At 43.9% G+C, this 20,813-nt stretch overlaps 1 protein-coding gene across 3 annotated transcripts in view; it reads left to right on the forward strand.

Annotated features, from left to right (window-relative positions):
* The window catches only part of ZNF609 (zinc finger protein 609), an 83,812-nt gene that overhangs the window by 54,970 nt on the left and 8,029 nt on the right, over positions 1-20,813 (forward strand). For all 3 annotated transcript variants that reach the window (XM_060755596.2, XM_060755595.2, XM_060755594.2), the window contains exons 3-5: positions 1,062-1,287; positions 15,690-15,777; positions 18,245-20,630. In XM_060755596.2, coding sequence (XP_060611579.2) covers positions 1,062-1,287; positions 15,690-15,777; positions 18,245-20,630 — 2,700 coding nt within the window. The remainder of the gene's footprint in view (positions 1-1,061; positions 1,288-15,689; positions 15,778-18,244; positions 20,631-20,813) is intronic.

Here is a 20,813-nt window from a genome sequence, read left to right on the forward strand (position 1 = left end):
ATATTTGCCAGGAGCCAGACGGGTTTGGCCCCAGTTCTCATTCAGGTGTTAATTCCTCTACCCAGATTGTAACAAATCAGACTGTAGACGAGAGTACTCATCAAACTACACCACACAAACGTCCCCATTCTGTACCTGTCGTAACAGTTTTTAATGGACAAATATATAATCACTGGCAGGTTTGAGTGGTACAGTATCGACCTCCATGAAAGTTGTATCTTCATGTTTTCCCATTCTGATGAGTACTGCATTGGTAAAAAGACATTTCCGGGAATTAAGGGCTGACAAATGGATTAAGTTTTATGTATAGAACTAGGAGGAACATATCTTGGAAAGCGGTTATTACTTCACTATGCCATGAATGAACTGTCTCCATCTATCCATCACTTTGTTTATCTCCTGTTTCTCCTCACCGAAAAAGTGGTAGAGGGACAAAAAAGGATAGGACAGCCTTCCAGGTTCCCATGAACCAATGTAGCTCCCAACTCATGTATGTTCTGCACCCTGTTCTCGAATTAGTTCTAAGATTTCCAGTGGAAATGTATTAGGTAAGATACTCCTAAAGGAAAAGACAAGTCAGGTCATTTTAGTTAGTTGGATTCCATAGATCAGGGGTCCTCAAACTTTGTAAACAGAGGGCCAGGTCACAGTCCCTCAAACTGTTGGAGGGTCAGATTATAATTTGAAAAAAACATATGAATGAATTCCTATGCACACTGCACATATCTTCTTTGTAGTGCAAAAAACCCACTTAAAAACAACACAATAATTAAAATGAAGAACAATTTTAACAAACATAAACTTATTAGTATTTCAGTGGGAAGTGTGGGCCTGCTTTTGGCTGATAAGATAAGATTGTTGTTGTTGTGTGCTTTCAAGTAGTTTCAGACTTAGGTTGACCCTGAGTGAGAGCCAGGTAAATGACCTTAGAGGGCCGTATCCGGCCCTTGGGCCTTAGTTTGAGGACACCTGCCATAGATGGAAGCGAAGCCAAATGCCCCCTTACTCATCCATATGTATTTGTTGTAATTGTTCTATTATCTCTCTTTTTTTTTCTTCAGATGGAGTCTCCAGTGTCCACTCCCGCAGTGCTTCCATTGCATCTTCTTGTCCCTGTTGTCAACAGTGATATATCCTCACCATGCGAGCAGATAATGGTCCGCACTCGCTCTGTAGGGGTTAATACGTGTGATGTGGCCCTGGCTACCGAGCCAGAGTGTTTGGGCCCCTGTGAACCTGGCACCAGCGTCAATCTGGAGGGCATCGTGTGGCAGGAAACAGAAGACGGTAGGTGTCCTTAAGTCTGTTCATTGCTAGGTCAGTGCTGGCTTTAATGCAGTTTCTCCAGCCCAGTTTTGTGTAACATGGGGAATAGTCAAAACATGTGCCAGAAGACTCTGCCAGGTACTCTATTCTTGGCCTTGTTACTCTTTTTTTTACTTTAGAAATTAAACCAGGCTCAATTCTGCATATAAATTATAACATACCATTGTCCAGGGCTTGGTAAATTAGAATATTGTTTCAACTAGAGCAGACATGGGCAAACTTTGGCCTTGCAGGCGTTTTGGACTTCAACTCCCACAATTCCTAACAGCCGGTAGGCTGTTAGGAATTGTGGGAGTTGAAGTCCAAAACACCTGCATGGCCAAAGTTTGCCCATGTCTGAACTAGAGCTTAGATAAATCCTTGCCAGCAGTTGTAAGGCTGCTAATTGAGTTACACGTTGTGGGCAACATATTCCCTATTCCTGCTTATATCCTTGATTTGTTGCTTTGAACCTTGTAGGTTTATGTACACTTTGTTTTTACTCTTTCTTTAGTGTATGTTATTCTCTGTTCAAGAGCAACAGAAAGTATCTCTTGAGCCAAGGACCATTTTATCTGTTCAGAATTTAGTGCCTTGTTTGAAGTTTGCATTCCATCTGCTACTCAGCTTTGCATTTTCTAAACTCCTATTTCAAAACCATTGTTCAAATATAGGCTCTATGAAATTGCTTTTAGAGGTAGAGTGTATGTTTGCCAGATGCGTAAGTAAGTGTGCTGTACATGGAAAAAATGAATTCATTTTTTTTTTAAAAAAAAATTGTGTTGCATTTTTATGCAAACCACTACCACCGCTATGCTGTCGCTTTCACTCCTGAAGAAACAAGGTTTCCAGGCTACTTAGCCACCCTGGCTACTGGCTACCTAACAAACAGCCTCTCTAGTTACTGGCAGGTAGCCAGTTGGAACAGAGAAGGAGTCAATTATCTGGAATGAGAGTGGTGCAAGGACGGTATCTTCACCTGTTAAGATCCAACATGATGCAGTGCCAGGCAGAGTGGAGTTGACAGATTCTAAGAAGTTATAATTTGAGAATGCAGTTAGACTGGCAAACATTCTTCCTTCATTTTCTGGGTTTGCACATGGGTATTCGAAGTTATCTGTGTTGAATTCCTCTGATTAACCAAAAAGCAAAACAAGTTTTCGGATCACTGCACATTGAATCACTGCCCTTTGTTCTGTTTCTGGTGTTGCCTTGATCACATGCTCCCACCTCTATTTTTATTCACTTTTTCTTTAACATTCTTCTTCTTCTTCTTCTTCTTCTTCTTCTTCTAATAATAATAATAATAATAATAATAATAATAGTAATAATAATAACAACAACAACAACTTTATTTATACCCCGCCACCATCTCCCCAAGGGGACTCGGGGCGGCTTACATGAGGCCAAGCCCAACAAAATACATCAGTAAAAACAACAAAGCAAGCAAGCAAATAAAACACAATGCAATGTCATAAAATAACATAAGCAATAACACACAAAAGATTTAAAACACTGTGGGCAGGGCCGGATGTAGTAGATTAAAAATTTAAAATACTGGGTGTGCACAGAAGTAGGGTATCTAAACAGGGGGGTTTTAAAGGATAATGTAGGGAAATCAATCCAGTGGGTAGATAAAGTGCTTCAGAGGACATATTGCAGAAAATTGGTCAGATCAGGGCATTGTTTTCTTTATTCAGGGAAGGCACACTGGAATAGTCTCGTTTTCAAGCTCCTCCTAAAGGCTGCCAATGTGGGGGCTTGTCTGATATCATTGGGGAGTGAGTTCCAGCGATGGGGGGCCACCACCGAGAAGGCCTTCTCCCTCGTCCCAACCAATCACGCCTGTGAAGGGGGCTCTGTCTCTCGTCTCCGCCAAACGTACTTGTGACAAAGGCGGTAACAAGAGCAGGGCCTCAGCAGATGATTTTAAGGTCCTAGATGGTTCATAAGGGGAAATGCGTTCGGACATGTAAGTTGGGCTGGAACCATTTAGGGCTTTATAGGCTAAAGCCAATACTTTGAATTGTGTCCAGTAGCAAACTGGCAGCCAATGGAGCTGGCGCAACAGAGGAGTTGTACGTTCCCTGAGCACCGCTCCTGTTAGCAATCTGGCTGCCATTTGTTGGACCATTTGAAGCTTCTGGACAGTCTTCAAAGGCAACCCCACGTAGAGCGCGGTGCAGTAATCTATACGGGACGTAACCAGAGCATACATTCTCTTGATGTTTCACCCGCATCTATGGCAGGCATCCTCAGAGGTTGTGAGGTCTGATTCTTATTTACTCAATTAGCCCAAGTTTCGTCACCCTAACTTAAACCCATTATTTGGTCAGGAAATCCTATATGATGGCAAGAGGATGTATGAAAACTCTTTTATCTTCATTTTTTTTATCAAGTACATGTTGCAAAAGAGATTGCTGTGCAGGGGATATGTTTAGGAGACTTGTTTTTACAGAAGGTCACAATGGTATGAGATATGTGTATGATTCCATTGTGTTCCATGGTAATAGCAGCAATGACAGCCATAATATATATCTCTCATCGCAAACACATGTCCATTTTTCTTTTGCACATGTTTCAGAGAAGGCTACTTTGGGAGGCCGATGGGGGCATGACACTTGTCTTATGGCTGCTGGCTTCCATCCTTCTTGCTGTCTGGCTCTAATGGTTTTTTGCAGCCTGTCTTTCCGTGTTAGTCTTTTATAGAACAGCTATAATTTCAGATCTTGCCTAGAAGGTATTCTGTAGGATTCGCTACTTAGCTATTTTTAGCCCGCGCTCATTCAGTGAATGTGTGCAGAGATCTTGCCTGCCGGGCTACACTGACTGCTGCATGGTCCCTGCTGTCAGAAGTAATACATCTTTCGCTTCAGAGGCTTTGCATCCTTAGATCAGTTCTGAATATCACATCACCAACTGACTGTGTGCAGGTTCTGGTTGTTTACGTAGCAAGAGCTTGGCTCCCTGGCTTTTGCTTCCAACCCAGATTACAATGGCACTTGGATTCCCATTTACAATTTTAGAGTTGAAAGATACTCCATTTATGCAATTTTTGTTGTTAATACAGAAAAGGATGTACTGGCTGCAAATACTGTGATTTAGTTCCTGGGTGTCCTCCTGGACTTACCACTTACGGTTGAAGCTCAGGCGTCGGCGGTGGCCGGGAGGGCCTTCGCACAATTAAGACTTGTGCGCCAACTGCGGCCGTACCTCGTGAAGTTGGATCTGGCCAGGGTGGTCCATGACTTAGTCACCTCCAGATTGGATTTCTGTAACGCACTCTATGTGGGGCTGCCCTTGAAAACTGCCCGGAAATTTCAATTGGTACAACGGGCGGCATCCAGGTTACTAACTGGTGCTTCTTACAGGGAGCGGTCAACCCTCCTGTTTAAGGAGCTCCACTGGCTGCCGTTCATTTTCCGGTCCCAAATCAAGGTGCAAGTTCTTACCTACAAAGTCCTGAACGGTTTGGGACCTGCCTACCTCCGTGACCACATTTCTGTGTATGAACCCACACAATCTCTTCGATTATCTGGAGAGGCCCTGCTCATGCTCCCACCTCCTTTGCAGGCGCGATTGGTGGGGTCGAGGGAGAGGGCCTTCTCGGTGGTGGCCCCTCGACTCTGGAATTTACTTCCTAAGGAAGTCAGGCGTGCCCCAATGCTGGCAGTCTTTAGGAGGAGCCTGAAAACGTGGTTGTTCCAGTGTGACTTCCCAGAATAAGGAAAACTCTTAGCAATATGTCCTCAAGTGCACTTTAATATTGATTTAGGATTGTCTGCATGCCCTCATCTTTCTATGAAAACCCTATCCTAGTTTACCCTACCTTGTTCATGTCCAGCATTTTAAATTTTAATTATTACATTTGGCTTGACCATAGGTTTCAAATCTGTATGTTATTGTTTATTGCTTATTGTGTATTTTCTGTTTTTGAGTTTGTTTTAACTGTTTTGTCTTGATTATTTGTTATTGCCTTTGTTTATTGATGTGCTGTGGGCTTGTCCTCATGTAAGCCACACCGAGTCCCTTGGGGAGATGGTAGCGGGGTACAAATAAAGTTTTATTATTATTATTTGCTTCAGTTATTATTAAAAGAAATTAAGGAAGATCTTTTGTTTTGTTAAAAGATCACTGTTAGGATTACAAGCACAACAAACAAACACACCAAAATAGTTCTCTTTACTCTATGTAATGCTCTTACTCTCCAAACATCCACACTTAATTGTGCTACTTTCTGTTCAGGCAAGAAGAAGTCAACATAAAATTAACATTATTAACAAGGCAAGGAGTAGTCATTACAATATTTCCCAAGGACAGATAAAATCTCCTTGTTTCAGCAGCATTTACTAGTATAGACTGTGGTACCTAGTCTGCCACTCCTGTAACAGTTAACTAGTATGGCTGGTTTATGAAACGAGAGTGCAAGGCTTCTCCTGCTTCGCTCTAGGATTGCCCATTAATTTGGTTTTCTGCAGCAGCTAAGATCAGGCAATAAAAAGGAAACTAAGCCGGGTCTCTCTTTTTCGCAGTGCCACAAATGACCAATTCCAGTCCTTCTCTGCAATTCTTTTGTGGAACTGCGTGGATGGTTGTAGTAGGGGTACGAGATGATATTTATCCAAAAGGAAGAGTTGCTTCTGCTTCAACCACGGTTTCTTTATTTATATATCACTAGCCGTCCCCTGCCATGTGTTGCTGTGGCCCAGTCTGTGTATATGTGTTTTGTGTGTGTATATGTTTGTGTATATGTGTGTTTGCGTATATATATATGGGGTTTTGTGCATGTGTTGTAATGTATTTTTATTTTTTTGGCTGTGTTTTCAGTGTTTTTATGAGTGACGGTCACTCGTTGGCCTGATAGGTGTATTGTGTCCAAATTTGGTGTCAATTCATCCAGTGGTTTTTTGAGTTATGTTAATCCCACAAACAAACATAGAATAGAATCATAGAATCCTAGAGTTGGAAGAGACCTCCTGGGCCATCCAGTGCAACCCCATTCTGTCAAGAAGCAGGAATATTGCATTCAAAGCACCCCTGACAGATGGCCATCTAGCCTCTGTTTAAAAACTTCCAAGGAAGGAGCCTCCACCACACTCCGGGGCAGAGAGTTCCACTGCTGAATGGCTCTCACAGTCAGGAAGTTCTTCCTAATGTTCAGATGGAATCTCCTTTCTTGTAGTTTGAAGCCATTGCTCTGCGTTCTAGTCTCCAGGGAAGCAGAAAACAAGCTTGCTCCCTCCTCCCTATGACTTCCTCTCACATTACATTTTTATTTTTATTTATTTATTTTTATTTATAAGCAGTTCTGACTTAACAAAAAGAAAAAAAATGCGTCTGCCTGGGTGATTAGAGGAGCCCCCGGTGGCACAAACTGTTGAGCTGCTGAACTTGCTGACCAAAAGGTTACTGGTTCGAATCCGGGGACCACGATGACCTCCCACTGTTAGCCCCAGCTTCTGCCAACCCAGCAGTTTGAAAATATTCAAATGTGTGTTGATCAATAGGTATCGCTCCGACAAGAAGGTAACGATGCTCCATGCTGGCCATGGAGGTGTCTATGGACAGCGCCGACTCTTCAGCTTAGAAATTGGACATGACTGGATTTAAAGACAGGGGAAAACCTTTACCTTTACCTGGGTGATTAGGTGAACAAGGAGCTCAAGGTTCGATGCCAGTCTGATGAACTGAACACAGTTACCTCTGCCCTGGATCACTGGCTATGTGTCTTTTTGCTCTTCCTGGCTTGTTAGCAGCCCCCGTCCCCCGTCCTCCCCGAACTGCGACCTGACTTGAGAGGCCATGTTCTGCTTTAGGCTGTGGGGTCTGCCATGGCCTCACAGTAGGGCACAGAACAGGGAATGTTTCTTATCGAGACATGTGAGGAACCAGGTCATGACTCTTCCTGTGTCCACATTTGTCCACCACCAGACTCTGAGGCTGTCAGCATATGTGAAGGTTACGGCGCTTAGCCTCCCCGCTGTATGCTCCACAGGCAGCTATTTCATGGCTGCTCGCTCTCCTTCCCCCCCCCCCCCTTCTCTCTCTCTTTCTGCTTAACCTTCTAGCTGCGGCTTACTCTGTCTGCGTGCCTTTCGCAGGAATGTGTTGTGTTAAATACTTCTAAGGACATTTTCAGGCATTTCAGACAGCTGTTGTAGCAGTTTCCTTAATTCTGTTAGGCGCAATTCTGCGCTGCCGGGATCATTAATGGCTCTAATTATCCTGGAATGCTGCACTCCACTTGCTGCCTTATGAGCTGCCAGGTTCCTATTTCCTCTTGCAGTGATTAATGCCACCTGGGCCGAAGTCGGTAATAGGAAGAGGGCTCCCCAGGCCTGCTCCCTCCTCGGGGGTAGCCAATTTCAGCCCAGTTCCTACAACCAAGGGCTCCAGCCCCACCATCATTGCTCACCTGGGAAATATCTCAGCCAATAGCACTCATGCTCACAGCTAAAAAGCCATTGTCTGACATGGAGATCCTCTTAGCAACAAGGATCACTGCATGGCAACCGCAGCTGCCGCACAAAGGAAACGTCAGGAGCCTATTCCTCCAAATCTCTTTCCCTTCCTTTTATCTTGAGGATGTGAAACACTCTGGGTTGCGGTTTTCCCTTTTTTTTTTTGTCTTTCAAAGGTGTACCCTTTTCTTTGAAAGAGGACACATGGTTCTTTCAAGTATCTAGGTGGAAAAGAAAGGGGAAAGGTGAGGCCACAGTGCTGGTTTGTGGTATAGAAACCCTTTCAATTTGGTATAATTAAAATTCATCTGCAAGAACTTCAGATATCTTTAGCTTGAACTCCTTTTTATGAACTCTCATCACTCCACAAATGCTTGTTGATCATAAGCAGAAAGAAATAGAAAATGGTTTCTTTTGGAATATGTGTATTTGAGGAGAAAGCAATAAACCTTTCTCAAGCTGATTTTGCCTTTTTCATCCCAATTAAATCCAGGCTGCATTTTTTAAAAAACCAAATATTTACTCCACTGCTGGAATCAAGTAGCATGTATTTATGTTTTCATGACAAACATTTATAGCTATGATTGCTTTACAAAATAAATCATTCCTAGTGCCTTGGATCGTGAGAAGATCCAACCAGTCCATACTTAGGAAATAAAGCCTGACTGCTCACTGGAGGGAAGGATGAAGTACTTTGGCCGCATCATGAGAAGACAGGAAAGCTTAGAGAAGAAAATGATGCTGGGGAAAATGGAAGGAAAAAGGAAGAGGGGCCGACCAAGGGCAAGATGGATGGATGGTGTCCTTAAAGTGACTGGACTGACCTTGAAGGGGCTGGGGGTGGTGATGGCCGACAGGGAGCTCTGACGTGGGCTGGTCCATGAGGTCACGAAGAGTCTGAAGCGACTAAACGAGTAAACAACAACAAATGGGTTTTCAATTCAGTAGATTGACACACAAGAAAGGGAGTGATTTCTTAGATAGGGAGCCTATCTTCACTACCGCATCTTACCCTATGAACCCGCAGAATCTTTAAGATCCTCTGGGGAGGCTCTCCTCTCACTCCCACAAGTGCTGTTGGTGGGGATGAGACAGAGAGGGCCTTCTCAGTCCCCCCAGTCTTTAGGCTGGCACCCACCTGTCCACCTTTCGTAAATATCTAAAAACATGGATTTTCCACTGTGCTTTTGATTAGACAGTTCCCCAGATAATTTTGTCCCCCAGCTATGACCTAAAGTCCTTGCACTTTACTATTGTTCCCTACCCATAGATATAGGGCTCTACTTCATATTGCGCTTTATTCCTAATTTTGTCATCTGTCTTTTGCACTTTATCCATCAGCCCTGTTCTTACAACTGATTTGCACCAACCTGCCCACCTGAGCCCAAAAACTGTTTACTATATCAGGCTATTGGTTGTTTGATCAGTAGTTGTTTTTATACTGTGTTATGATGTTGTTTGTTTTATATTGTTTTATGATGTTGTTTTATGAACTTTATTGTGTCATATTTTAAACTATGTTGATCGGGCTTGGCCCCATGTAAGTCACCCCGAGTCCCTTCGGGGAGATGGAGGCGGGATACAAAAATAAAGTTGTTGTCATTGTTATTGTTATTATTAGATAACATACTTTATCACTAAGTAAGAATCTGTAATTGGTATGATGAGGAACCATTTTTCCTTTGTATTAAGAAACATTTTTTTTTGTTGACCTAGAGGCATAGGGCATATTTTTAGTGATGTCATTAACGCTCATCACTTTTGACATAAGTGCAGTCAGAATTGAAAAGTAGGCGGCAATATTTGGTTTTCCCAGTAACAAAACCTGACTCCGTTTTAGGAAAACATTACACTCACAACAGAACAACTAAAGAAACATTACTGAGTTTATTCGTGTTTGTTATATAGAAACAATAGCATTTGGAGATCTATGACTTATTCAGCTTTAATCTGGGAAGCTGTATAAAGACGGTGTTGTCAGAGGCTTTCATGGCCGGAATCAAGGTGTGGTGTGTTTTCCGGGCTGTATGGCTATATTCCAGAAGCATTCTCTCCTGACGCTTTGCCTGCATCTATGGTCTCACAACCTCTGAGGATGCCTGCCATAGATGCAGGCGAAGCGTCAGGAGAGAATGCTTCTGGAACATAGCCACGTCCCGGGGGAAAACACACAACAAGCTGTATAAAGGCTGACTTGACCAGTCCTGCAGTTTTAAGCAAGCAGCTGAATTTCTTTGTCTCTGTAGAAATAAGGATTGTAATCCCAGTTTGATTTAGAAAGTGCAAGAAGGCATTTAAGAAACAGAATTACCGCCTGGATGTGATGGGTTTGCAATATTGAAAGGTCTCTCCTTCTTCAATATTATAGTAATTCTGAGTGCCTTAATCATAGCTGGCTCTGGGTTGCTTTGCGTTTTGCAAAACATGGCTTCTTTCTCATTCTCCCCCTCCCTTCCCCACAGGGACACATAATGGATTAAAAGGCCGCCTCGCAAATCATCTTGCATTTCACGAAATAATTCTGCATTTATTTGCGGGTGTGTGTGTGCATGTGTGATTGATTGGGGTAGGTTAAATCTAGGACACAGCGTGTCAGGCAGGAGTTACAATTAGTCTTGTGCTTTGTTTGGTTGCCAGAGCAGCAGGCAAAGGGAGGGGGCAGTCCAACCGCCGCTGAGGTCTCTGCTTTACAGAGCTCTTCATCTTTCTCCTGTGATCATGGCAGCGGGCAGGCTGCCAGAACGTCCTTCCTAATCTGACCTGCCAGCTCGGAGATGGAAGCAGCTGCTGGCGCCTTGCCACGCAATTAACTTGTAAGGCTCTGCAGGAAAGCAGTGTGAAGCTTGAGCACATAAAGCCTTGAAAAGCGGCCTTGCCTTGAAGAGCGGGCGCCTCCTTGGAAGATGGTGACACCTGCAGGAGGAGAGATCTGGGCACAGCCAGAAAGACGGATGGCGGGGCTGGGGGGAGTGGGAAATCCATGTTGGCATCTGGGGAGCCCTCTCCGTCTACACAAAGCCCCTGTCTTTCGGTAAAGGGGAAGAATCAGTTCATTCCCTGCCGGAACTGTTCCCAGATCAGAGACAGTGAGAATCTCCCACTGGCCTGGAATATGAATGTCAGCTTTCCTCCCATTCCTTCCACAATATGGACTGGGTTTCTGCACAATATAAAATCTGAATTTTCATTTCCCTTCGTGCCTTGATGTATCTCTGACACTTACAATGACATAATAACCAGGTGATATCTTCTAAGTCTTGCTGCAGCATTGAAAAAAACGAAAAGATACAAGCTATACCTGGAGTATGGGATAATTTCACCACCTTCTGCATTTATTTGCAGTAATTGCAAGGTGGCATCTGTAGAACATGTCATTTTGTTTTCTAATTTCTGTGCCAGAACTATGTTAGATTTATTTATTTATTATTTACTAGCGGTTCCCTGCCACGTGTTGCTGTGGCCCAGTCTGGTGATCTGGAAAATAAAGTAATGAGAAAGTGTTGGTTTCTAATATATGTAATGTCTTTCTGCTTGTGGGTAAACAGTATTTCTTACTGTTTCTTTGTCAGTGTTGATGTCTGGTTTGCCTACTCTGGAACATGCAATATATCATTGTCCTTCTTTAGGGGTCCCTTTCAAATATTTGATACTGCATCTGTCATATACATATATGTGTGTGTGTGAATAGTTGGATGGCCCTTTTTCAGGAGGGCTTTGATTATGTGAAGGGAGTTGGACTGGGTGGCCTTAAGGCAGCATTTCTCAACATGGGGTTTTGGGGTTGTGAAGAGGTGTCAGAAGCGTTACCAAAGACCACCAGAAAACACAGTATTTTCTGTTGGTCGTGAGGGTTCTGTGTGGGAAGTTTGCACCAATTCTGTCATTGGTGGGCTTCAGAAGGCTCCTTGATTGTAGGTGAACTATATATCCCAGTAACTACAACTCCCAAATGTCAAGGTCTATTTCCCCCAAACTCCATCTGTGTTTATATTTGGGCATATTGAGTATTTGTGCCAAGTTTGGTCCAGATCCATCATTGTTTGAGTCCACAGTGCTCTCTAGATGTAGGTGAACTACAACTCCAAAACTGAAGGTCAATGCCCACCAAACCCTTCTAGTGTTTTCTGTTGGTCATGGGGGTTCTGTGTGGGACGTTTGGCGCAATTCCATCATTGGTGGAGTCCAGAATGTTCTTTGATTATAGGTGAACTATAAATCCCAGCAATTACAACTCCCAAATGACAAAATCATAATTTTTGAGTGAGACTTTTGTTGCCAAATTTGGTGTGATTTGGTCCATTTGTTATTTTGTTTTTAGGGTACTCATTTGTTTTTTGTGCATATCTGCATATACGAGCAGTTACAGCTGTAAATATCTTTAGGGGGATTGCATTTCTGGTCTTGTACATCTTATTATTTATTTTATCTTGATAAATTTGCACATAAACACATACATACATGCACTGGTACAATTCTAGCTGAGGTCGTCATGTGTAAATTTTATCTTCTTCAGATAAGATTGCCCAGTTTAGTGGACCTAGGCAGATACTTGTAAATTAGCTTATTCTGGCTACTGCATCACTATAATTGGGAGGAAATGTCCCATGCTACTAATAGCATGGAAATATTTAGCATAATTGTTTTCCGATGGAGCATGTGAATGCCAGGATGTTCATAAGCTACAACAATGTAGTCCAAATTCTAGGTTCACATTGTGCATATTAACCCACTTATGCAAATATGTTTGTTTCATAACAGTTTTCAACATTTTGTTCTAAATCTAATATTTGAAGTTCGGTTGCTTGTGGAATTATGGGCAAAAAGAGGACGCTGTTGCAATGAATGGAATAGAGCCATCAATGAGGGACAAGTTGGGCCTGTTGGACAGAGAAGCCTCACCCTAAATGTTCAGTAAAAGTCTTTCTGTGCTCCTTGAAAAATCTTCAATAATCACGAGGGCTAGAAAAGTGTACACAACTTCTTTTAAAACTGAAGATCTCAGCATACAGATGTGCTGTGTGCAACACCTAAAAAAAAAAGGCTCTGATTGATATCTGTTAGTTACATGAAACCTTCCTAGGTGCTGCAGCTTATGCAATGTTTAACTATGGGAGCCAAACTGGATCTGATTCATAAATGGTACTCAGTATTCCTGGCACTGAGAGGTTAAAGGGGTGCCAAGTATGTTACTACTATGTCTGTACCTCTGCCAAAAGTAAATGTGAATCTGCTTGTGGCAGCAGATCAGACTACTTTTTCTTTCTTTCTTTCTTTCTTTCTTTCTTTCTTTTTTTGTGGTTGTGTGCCTTCGGGTCATCTCTGACTTATGACAACCCTAAGGCAAACCTATCATGGAGGTTTCTTGGCAAAATTGATCCAGTGTTGTCCTTTGAGGTGGAGAGAATGTGACTTGCCCAAGGTCACCACGTGGATTTCCATGGCCGAGTGGGAATTTGTACCCTGGTCTCCCAGTATCCTTGTTCAACACTCAAAGAAAGTACTACACCCCAATTGCCTTAGAATATTAGACTAAGAATACCTTAAATTTTATTTTCCATAGGTATAGAGTTCAAATATTTGCTTCTCCAGAGACTCCTGAGTATATTTTATAAAGGAATCCACTGTTATGAGTGCGGCTGGTGGGAACGAGAGAAAGGGAGAAAGGGCCTTCTCCGTGATCGCCCCCTCCTCTGGAACTCCCTCTTTAAAGAAATAAAAATAGCTCTTTCCGTTCTCTCTTTTAAAAAACAACTAAAAACCCATCTGTGCTCGTTAGCATATGAAGAGGAGGAGGATTAGATAACTATAGAGTGCTAATATACCTCTGACTGGAAAATGCTATTGTACTCTGGCCTTGTCAGCTCAGTTGACTCTGTTGACATTACTGCAACATCATTAATTTAAAATATTTTTCTTAACAAACTTTTAATGACTTTGTACATTGAAGCTCATGTTAATGTTTTTATGTTAGATATAATTTAATTAATTATGTAATTCTAAGCTCTATGTTATAATTTGTTGTTAGATGTTGGTTTATTTTGTAATTTGGGGGGCCCATTATTGTATCTGTGTTCATGGCTGTTTCAAGGCATTGAATCTTTGCTTTTATATTTTTGTCTGTTCAAATCTGCCCTGAATCTTCCTCGGAGAGATAGGGAGGAATATAAATAATGTATTATTATTATTATTATTATTATTATTGACACAAAAGCACAGTATGTCAAAGCAAACAAGATCTATATGCTGGATTTCGTATCACAAAATCACAAGTCGAACACTTCCCAAGCGTCTAGGACTGTGTGATGTATTTTCGAATGATGCGCGCAGATCCAAGTCAGGTGGCCTTTTGCAGTTGACAGATTGGGATTTTGTCAATGTTTATTGTTTCCAAATGCTGGCTGAGGTCTTTTGGCACAGCACCCAGTGCGCCAATCACTATTGGGACCACCTTTGCTGGTTTATGCCAGAGCCTTTGCAGTTCGATTTTGAGGTCTTGATAGCGGCTGAGTTTTTCCTGTTGTTTTTCTTCAATGCAACTGTCAGCCAGTATGGCGACATCAATAATCCAGACTTTTTTTCTTTTCCACAATCGTGATGTCTGGTGTATTGTGTTCCAAAACTTTTGTCAGTCTGGATTCGAAAGTCCCACAGTATTTTTGCATGTTCATTTTCCACAACCTTTGCAGGTTTATGATCCCCCTAATTCTTTACTGCTGGCAGGTGGTCCTTTTGACATAAGTTCCAGTTAATCATCTGGGACACAGAGTTGTGTCTTTGTTTGTAGTCCGTCTGGGCGATTTTCTTGCAACAGCTGAGGATATGATCCATGGTTTCATCAGCTTCCTTGCACAGTCTGCATTTTGGGCCATCTGCTGATTTTTCAATCCTGGCCTTAATGGCCTTGGTTCTGATGGCTTGTTCCTGGGCTACAAGAACCAAGCCTTCTGTCTCCTTCTTCAGGGTTCCATTCATGAGCCATCACCAGGTCTTCTCCTTGTCAACTTTTCCTTCAATCTATTCAAGGGACTGCCCATGTAAGGCTTTGTTGTGCCAGCTGTCAGCTCTGGTTTGTTGTTGTTGTTGTTATTATTATTATTATTATTATTATTATTATTATTATTATTATTATTATGAGTATCATGAATGAGCTCTAAAAATGTTCAACCTCTGCTCTAGATAACTCTCTGATTGGACTTAGAAGACTCAATCTAACTTTTTTATACCATTAGCAAAAGTATTTGTCAAATTACAGCTTCATAAATCAGATGACAATTTGCCTCTTGAATCCAGTTGTTGGAGAAATATCCAAAGTCATAACTCAAATTGCCAACATGGAAATTGAGAGCATTTTGTTTAAAATATTGCCAACAGAACGACTCCTGTTTACCAGAAATAGAGCTGCTTTTTGACATAGGATTTGGGCCAGCTTGACCATTTGACAGAAACATACACAGAGAAGAAGGATTAGGAAAGTGAGAACCTCTCTCAGATTTGGACAAGTACTAAGAGGAACTTGCTTTCTGTGTTTATAAATCCCACTCCTTAAGAATATTTGCCTTTCCTGATAACATAGCTTATGTGCAACATTGAAAATTATAGTGGTATATTCAGCAAACATGCAGTTATCTCTGAGCCTTCATTCTTTCTCTGCCTCTTTTTTAAAAATGTGACCCCAATGGCTCTACTGAATCTGAAGTTTGTTATGCAGTTAGTGGAGTTGGGATTTTCAGTTCCTTAATGGCCAAAGATAAAGAGCTTCAAGCAAAAACTATCTGAATCCCTGCCTGAGTAAGTCTATTTCTTGTCCCTTGATAGGCAAGATATGTCTTCCTTATGATTAAGGCTATTTTGAAGTGAAGATAAGGCCATATAAACTGCCCTAGAAAAGAAAAGTGTTCACATTTTTTTCTCTTGCTCCCACAGGTATGCTGGTGGTGAATGTCACCTGGAGGAATAAGACTTATGTGGGGACGCTCCTCGACTGCACACAGCATGACTGGGCACCGCCAAGGTAAAACACAAGGCAGAGAGACATCCTGCAGTACACTTAGTAGCATGCCACATGAGATTTTGCTGGAGCACAGTGGCAACCACATGACTTCCAGATGTTGTTTGATAGCAACCCCTAGCAACTGTGCTGACAAGGCTGATGGGAGTTGTGGTCCAACAGTTTCAGGAGTGCTGCTCACCCTTGCGCTATGAAACAGACCTTATGCCAAGTGGCACAATAGTGGCTGCTGACTTTGGTGTTCTCTTTCCTGCATAGCAGATATAGTCAGCCCTCTGTCTCTACAGGTTTTATACCAATGGATTCAAGCATTCATGACTCAAAAATATGTTTTTCGGAAATTCCAAAAGACAAATCTTGATTTTGCCATCTATATGAATAAAAATGTAATGTTAGTTTGTGGGATTAACAGAACTCAAAACCCCCTGGACGAATTGACACCAAATTTGGACACAAGACACCTACTAACCCAAGGAGTGAGCATCACTCCAAAAAAATGATTTTGTCATTTGGGAGTTGTAGTTGCTGGGATTTATAGTTCACCTACAATCAGAGCATTCTGAATTCCACCAATGCTGGAATTGAACCAAACGTGGTACACAGGACTCCCATGACCAACATGGGCATTGATGGGCATTGACCCTGAGTTTGAGAGTTGTAGTTCATCTACATCCAGAGAGCGCTGTGGACTCAAACAATGATGGATCTGGACCAACCCTGGAACGAATATTCCATATGCCCAAATTTGCAGACAAATTGAGTTTGGGGGAAATAGACCCTGACATTTGAGAGTTGTAGTTACTGGGATTTATAGTTCACCTACCATTAAAGAGCATTCTGAACCCCGCCAATGACAGAATTGGAGCAACCCACACAAATTGACCAACAGAAAATACTTAAGGCCAACCAAGTCCTTCAGCAGGGCAAGAAAACATAATCAAAGCCCTCCTGACAAAGAGCCATCCAGCCATAGATATAGATACATATATATGATTCACACACAGAGAGATATAGTATCATAGATTTGAAAGGGACCCCTAAAGAAGGACAATGATATGTTGCATGTTCCAGAGTAGACAAACCAGACAATCTCCACATCAACACTGACAAAGAAACAGCAACAAATACTATTTACCCACAAGCATTAAAAAATCACATATATTAGAAACCAGCACCAGCACCATTTTCCAGATCACCAGACTGGGCCAGAGCAATGCGTGGCAGGGGACGGCTAGTCTATATAAATAAAAATGTAATGTTTGTTTGTGGGATTAACAGAACTCAAAAACCACTGGGCAAATTGACACCAAATTTGGACACTACACCCCTAACAGTCCAATGAGTGACAATCACTCATAAACCCCTCCCAAAAAACAATGGAAAGGACTTAAAAACCAAAAAATTTAAGTGACGATACAGCGCATGCACAAAAATGACAGCTCTCAGCATCCCCTAGACCAGGCACTTTAGGGGAGGAGGATGCTTTCTTAGGCAGGAAAGTGGATCTGATTCACATCTGAAGCTGTCTCTGACCAATGCTGCTTCCCAATTTGACTGTCTAGAAGCCTAAATTCTAACTAGGTTCCCCAGTCAAGTTTTACGGGCTATGCAGTCTTTCTATTCCAGATTTGGAAAACCTCCACCATGCCTCTATCAGCTTGCTTACTTGGGCAGGCCTGACTGGTGCCATCCGTAGTAGCCTTTGGGCAAATGCAGGAGACTTATATCAGAGGCTCTAGGATTCTTTCAGCCACTCTGTGCCATCATTAAGGAGAGGGCTTAATGCGGCAGCTAATGGGATTTTGGCCTGCATAAACAGGAGTATAGTGTCTAGACCCAGGGAAGTCATGCTCCCCACGCTCTATTCTGCCTTGGTCAGAACACCTGGAATCACACTGTGTCCATTTCTGGGCACCACAATTTAAGGGGAGATGTTGACAGTCTGGAATATGTCCAGAGGAGGGCGACTAAAATGATCAAGGGCCTGGAGAACAAGCCCTATGAGGAGCAGCTTAAAGAGCTGGGCATGTTTAGCCTGCAATGAGAAGGCTGAGAGGAGACATGATGAGGTCCATGGATAAATATGTGAGGGGAAGTCATAGGGAGGAGGGAGGAGGCTTGTTTCCTGCTGCCCTGGAGACTAGGATCCAGAACAATGGCTTTAAACTACAGGAAAGAAAGGAGATTCCACCTGAACATTAGGAAGAACTTCCTGACTCTGAGAGCTGTTCAGCAGTGGAACTCTCTGCCCCGGAGTGTGGTGGAAGCTCCTTCTTTGGAGGCTTTGAAACAGAGGCTGGATGGCCATCTGTCAGGGGTGCTTTGAATGCAATAATCCTGCTTCTGGGCGGAATGGGGTTGGACTGAATGGCCCATGAGGTCTCCTCCAGTTCTGTGATTCTATGATTCTAATTGCAGAGAAAGAATGGCATGACGGCTGTCTTGTAAGTCCTGCTTTGTTACCTCCTAGGTTCTGTGATTCCCCCACCAGTGACCTGGAGATGCGAAATGGTCGAGGGAGAGGCAAGCGCATGCGTCCCAACAGCAACCCCCCCATGAATGAAAGCACAGCAGCCACGGAGAGCAAAGGCACCAGCAACAGTAGCAAGACGAGGGCCGGGGCCAACAGCAAGGGACGCCGAGGCAGCCAGAACTCTTCCGAGCACCGTCTTCCACCCAGTGGCCCTTCTGAGGATGTCAAGGCCAGCCCTTCCTCCGTGAGCAAGCGGAAAAGCAAGCCCCTCTCTGACATGGAAGTGAATTCCAGTTCTGAAGACTCCAAGGGAAGCAAGCGTGTCCGCACCAACTCCATGGGTTCCGCTGCTGCACCCTTGGTGGCTGCGGCAGCGGCTGCGGCAGTCACTACGACGACAGTCAAGGTGGAACCTGCCATTTTGGATAGAAACTGTCCCTCTCCCATACTCATTGACTGCCCTCACCCTAACTGTAGCAAAAAATATAAGCACATTAATGGACTCAAGTATCACCAGGCTCATGCACACACGGATGATGACAGCAAGCCTGAGGCTGATGGAGATAGTGAATATGGTGAGGACTCCTCTCTTGCAGCGGATCTAGGCAGCTGCAATGGTGCTTCTGGGAGCCAGAAGGGTTCTCTGTCTCCAGCCCGGTCAACCACCCCCAAAGTGCGGCTGATAGAGCCCCACAGTCCCTCGCCATCGGGCAAGTTCAACCCCAAAACTTGCAAGAAGAAGCTGAGTGGCGAGGGGGACCCTGACTCTGGTGCTCTGTCGAACGATGGCTCTGAGGATGGCCCTTTGATAGCTGATGAGACCAGCAATGATGGCTTTGACTCTGTGGAGAAGAGGGGCAGTGACAAAGAGAAATCCAAAAAGCCTGTCAGCATCAAACCTGAGAAGGTATCTTCCAAGAGCATTAAGTCTGCTCGACCCATCGCCCCAGCTATCCCGCCTCAAATCTACACCTTCCAGACAGCCACGTTCACCGCTACCAGCCCTGTCTCCTCCACCGGTCTCACCACCACGGTTGTTCAGGCCATGCCCAACAGCCCCCAGTTGAAGCCCATCCAGCCCAAGCCGACTGTGATGGGAGAGCCTTTCACAGTCAGTCCCACCCTCACTCCTGTCAAAGACAAGAAGAAGAAGGACAAGAAGAAGAAGGAGTCCAAGGACATGGATAACCCTTTGACTCCTGGGAAAGTGTGTCGTGCCGAGGAAGGCAAAAGCCCCTTCCGAGGGGACCCCGGTGACCTTGGGGCTAAAGGGGAGAGTCTTTTGAATGGTGGTTCTGACCCCCACCAGAGCCGCCTCGCCAGCATCAAAGCAGAGGCCGATAAAATCTACAGTTTTACTGACAACGCCCCAAGCCCGTCCATTGGAGGTGCCAGCCGACTAGACAATGCAGCCCCCACACAGCCTTTGACCCCGCTTCATGTCGTCACCCAAAATGGCGCGGAAGCTAGTTCTGTGAAAACAAACAGCCCTGCCTATTCTGACATCTCAGACGCAGGGGAGGATGGAGAGGGTAAGGTAGAGAGCATGAAAGCAAAGGACCCCGAGCAGCTGGCTAAGGAGGGGGCCAAGAAAGCCCTCTTCCCCTCTCAGCCTCAAAACAAAGAGTCCCCTTATTATCAAGGCTTTGAGGCATACTACTCGCCAGGTTATGCCCAGTCAAGCCCAGGCCCCATAAATCCCAGCAGCCAAAGCACCATTGATGGCCAGGCCCTAAAACTGAAGAAAGACGAGGAGCCTCCAAGCCCAGAGGTGAAGGTCAAGAACGAGGCTTGCGAGGAGAAGAAGCCAGAGCTTGGGCCCTCCAGCCAGCAGCCTTCAGTCATCCAGCCGAGGTCCAATATGTACATGCAGTCTCTTTACTACAACCAGTATGCCTACGTGCCTCCTTACGGGTATAGTGAGCAAGGGTATCATGCCCACCTGCTCAGCACCAACCCAACCTACCGGCAACAGTATGAAGACCAACAAAAGCAGCGCCAGACCCTGGAGCAGCAGCAACAACAGCAGCAGCAGCAGCGTGGGATGGACAAGAAAGTGGAGCTGGGGCTGAAGGAGCGAGAAGTGGCCCTCAAGGAGGAATGGAAGCAGAAGCCCTCTCTCCCTCCTACTCTGACTAAAGCCCCCAGTCTGACCGATCTGGTCAAATCTGGACTTGGCAAAGGCAAGGAGCAGGGGGGTGAGGTGGCCAAGTCTGTTATCATTCCTAAATTGGAGGATTCTTCCAAGCTCCAAGCACAGGCTGCAGAAGGCCTCAAAGGAAAGCTAAGTGAAAGCCACCTAAGCAAAGAAACGCCAGAATCAAAGGCTGGTTTGGACTGTGGCCGGCAGGCAGAAGTGGACCCAGTACTTTGGTATAGACAGGTAAATGGGAAAAGCATAAAGGGCACAAGTGTGTGTGTGCATGTATGTGTAGAGTGTAGAAATTGGGCAGTTTGTGCAATGAAGCCCCGATGGATGTTGTCTGTGCATTGCTGATTTTTTTCCTTCATTTAATTACACTCACCAAGGTTCTGTTTTAAAAAAATAAGAATCAGAACTGCTATT

This window comes from Anolis sagrei, chromosome 9 (genome assembly GCF_037176765.1).
Source record: "Anolis sagrei isolate rAnoSag1 chromosome 9, rAnoSag1.mat, whole genome shotgun sequence".
Classification (NCBI taxonomy): Eukaryota; Metazoa; Chordata; class Lepidosauria; order Squamata; family Dactyloidae; genus Anolis; species Anolis sagrei.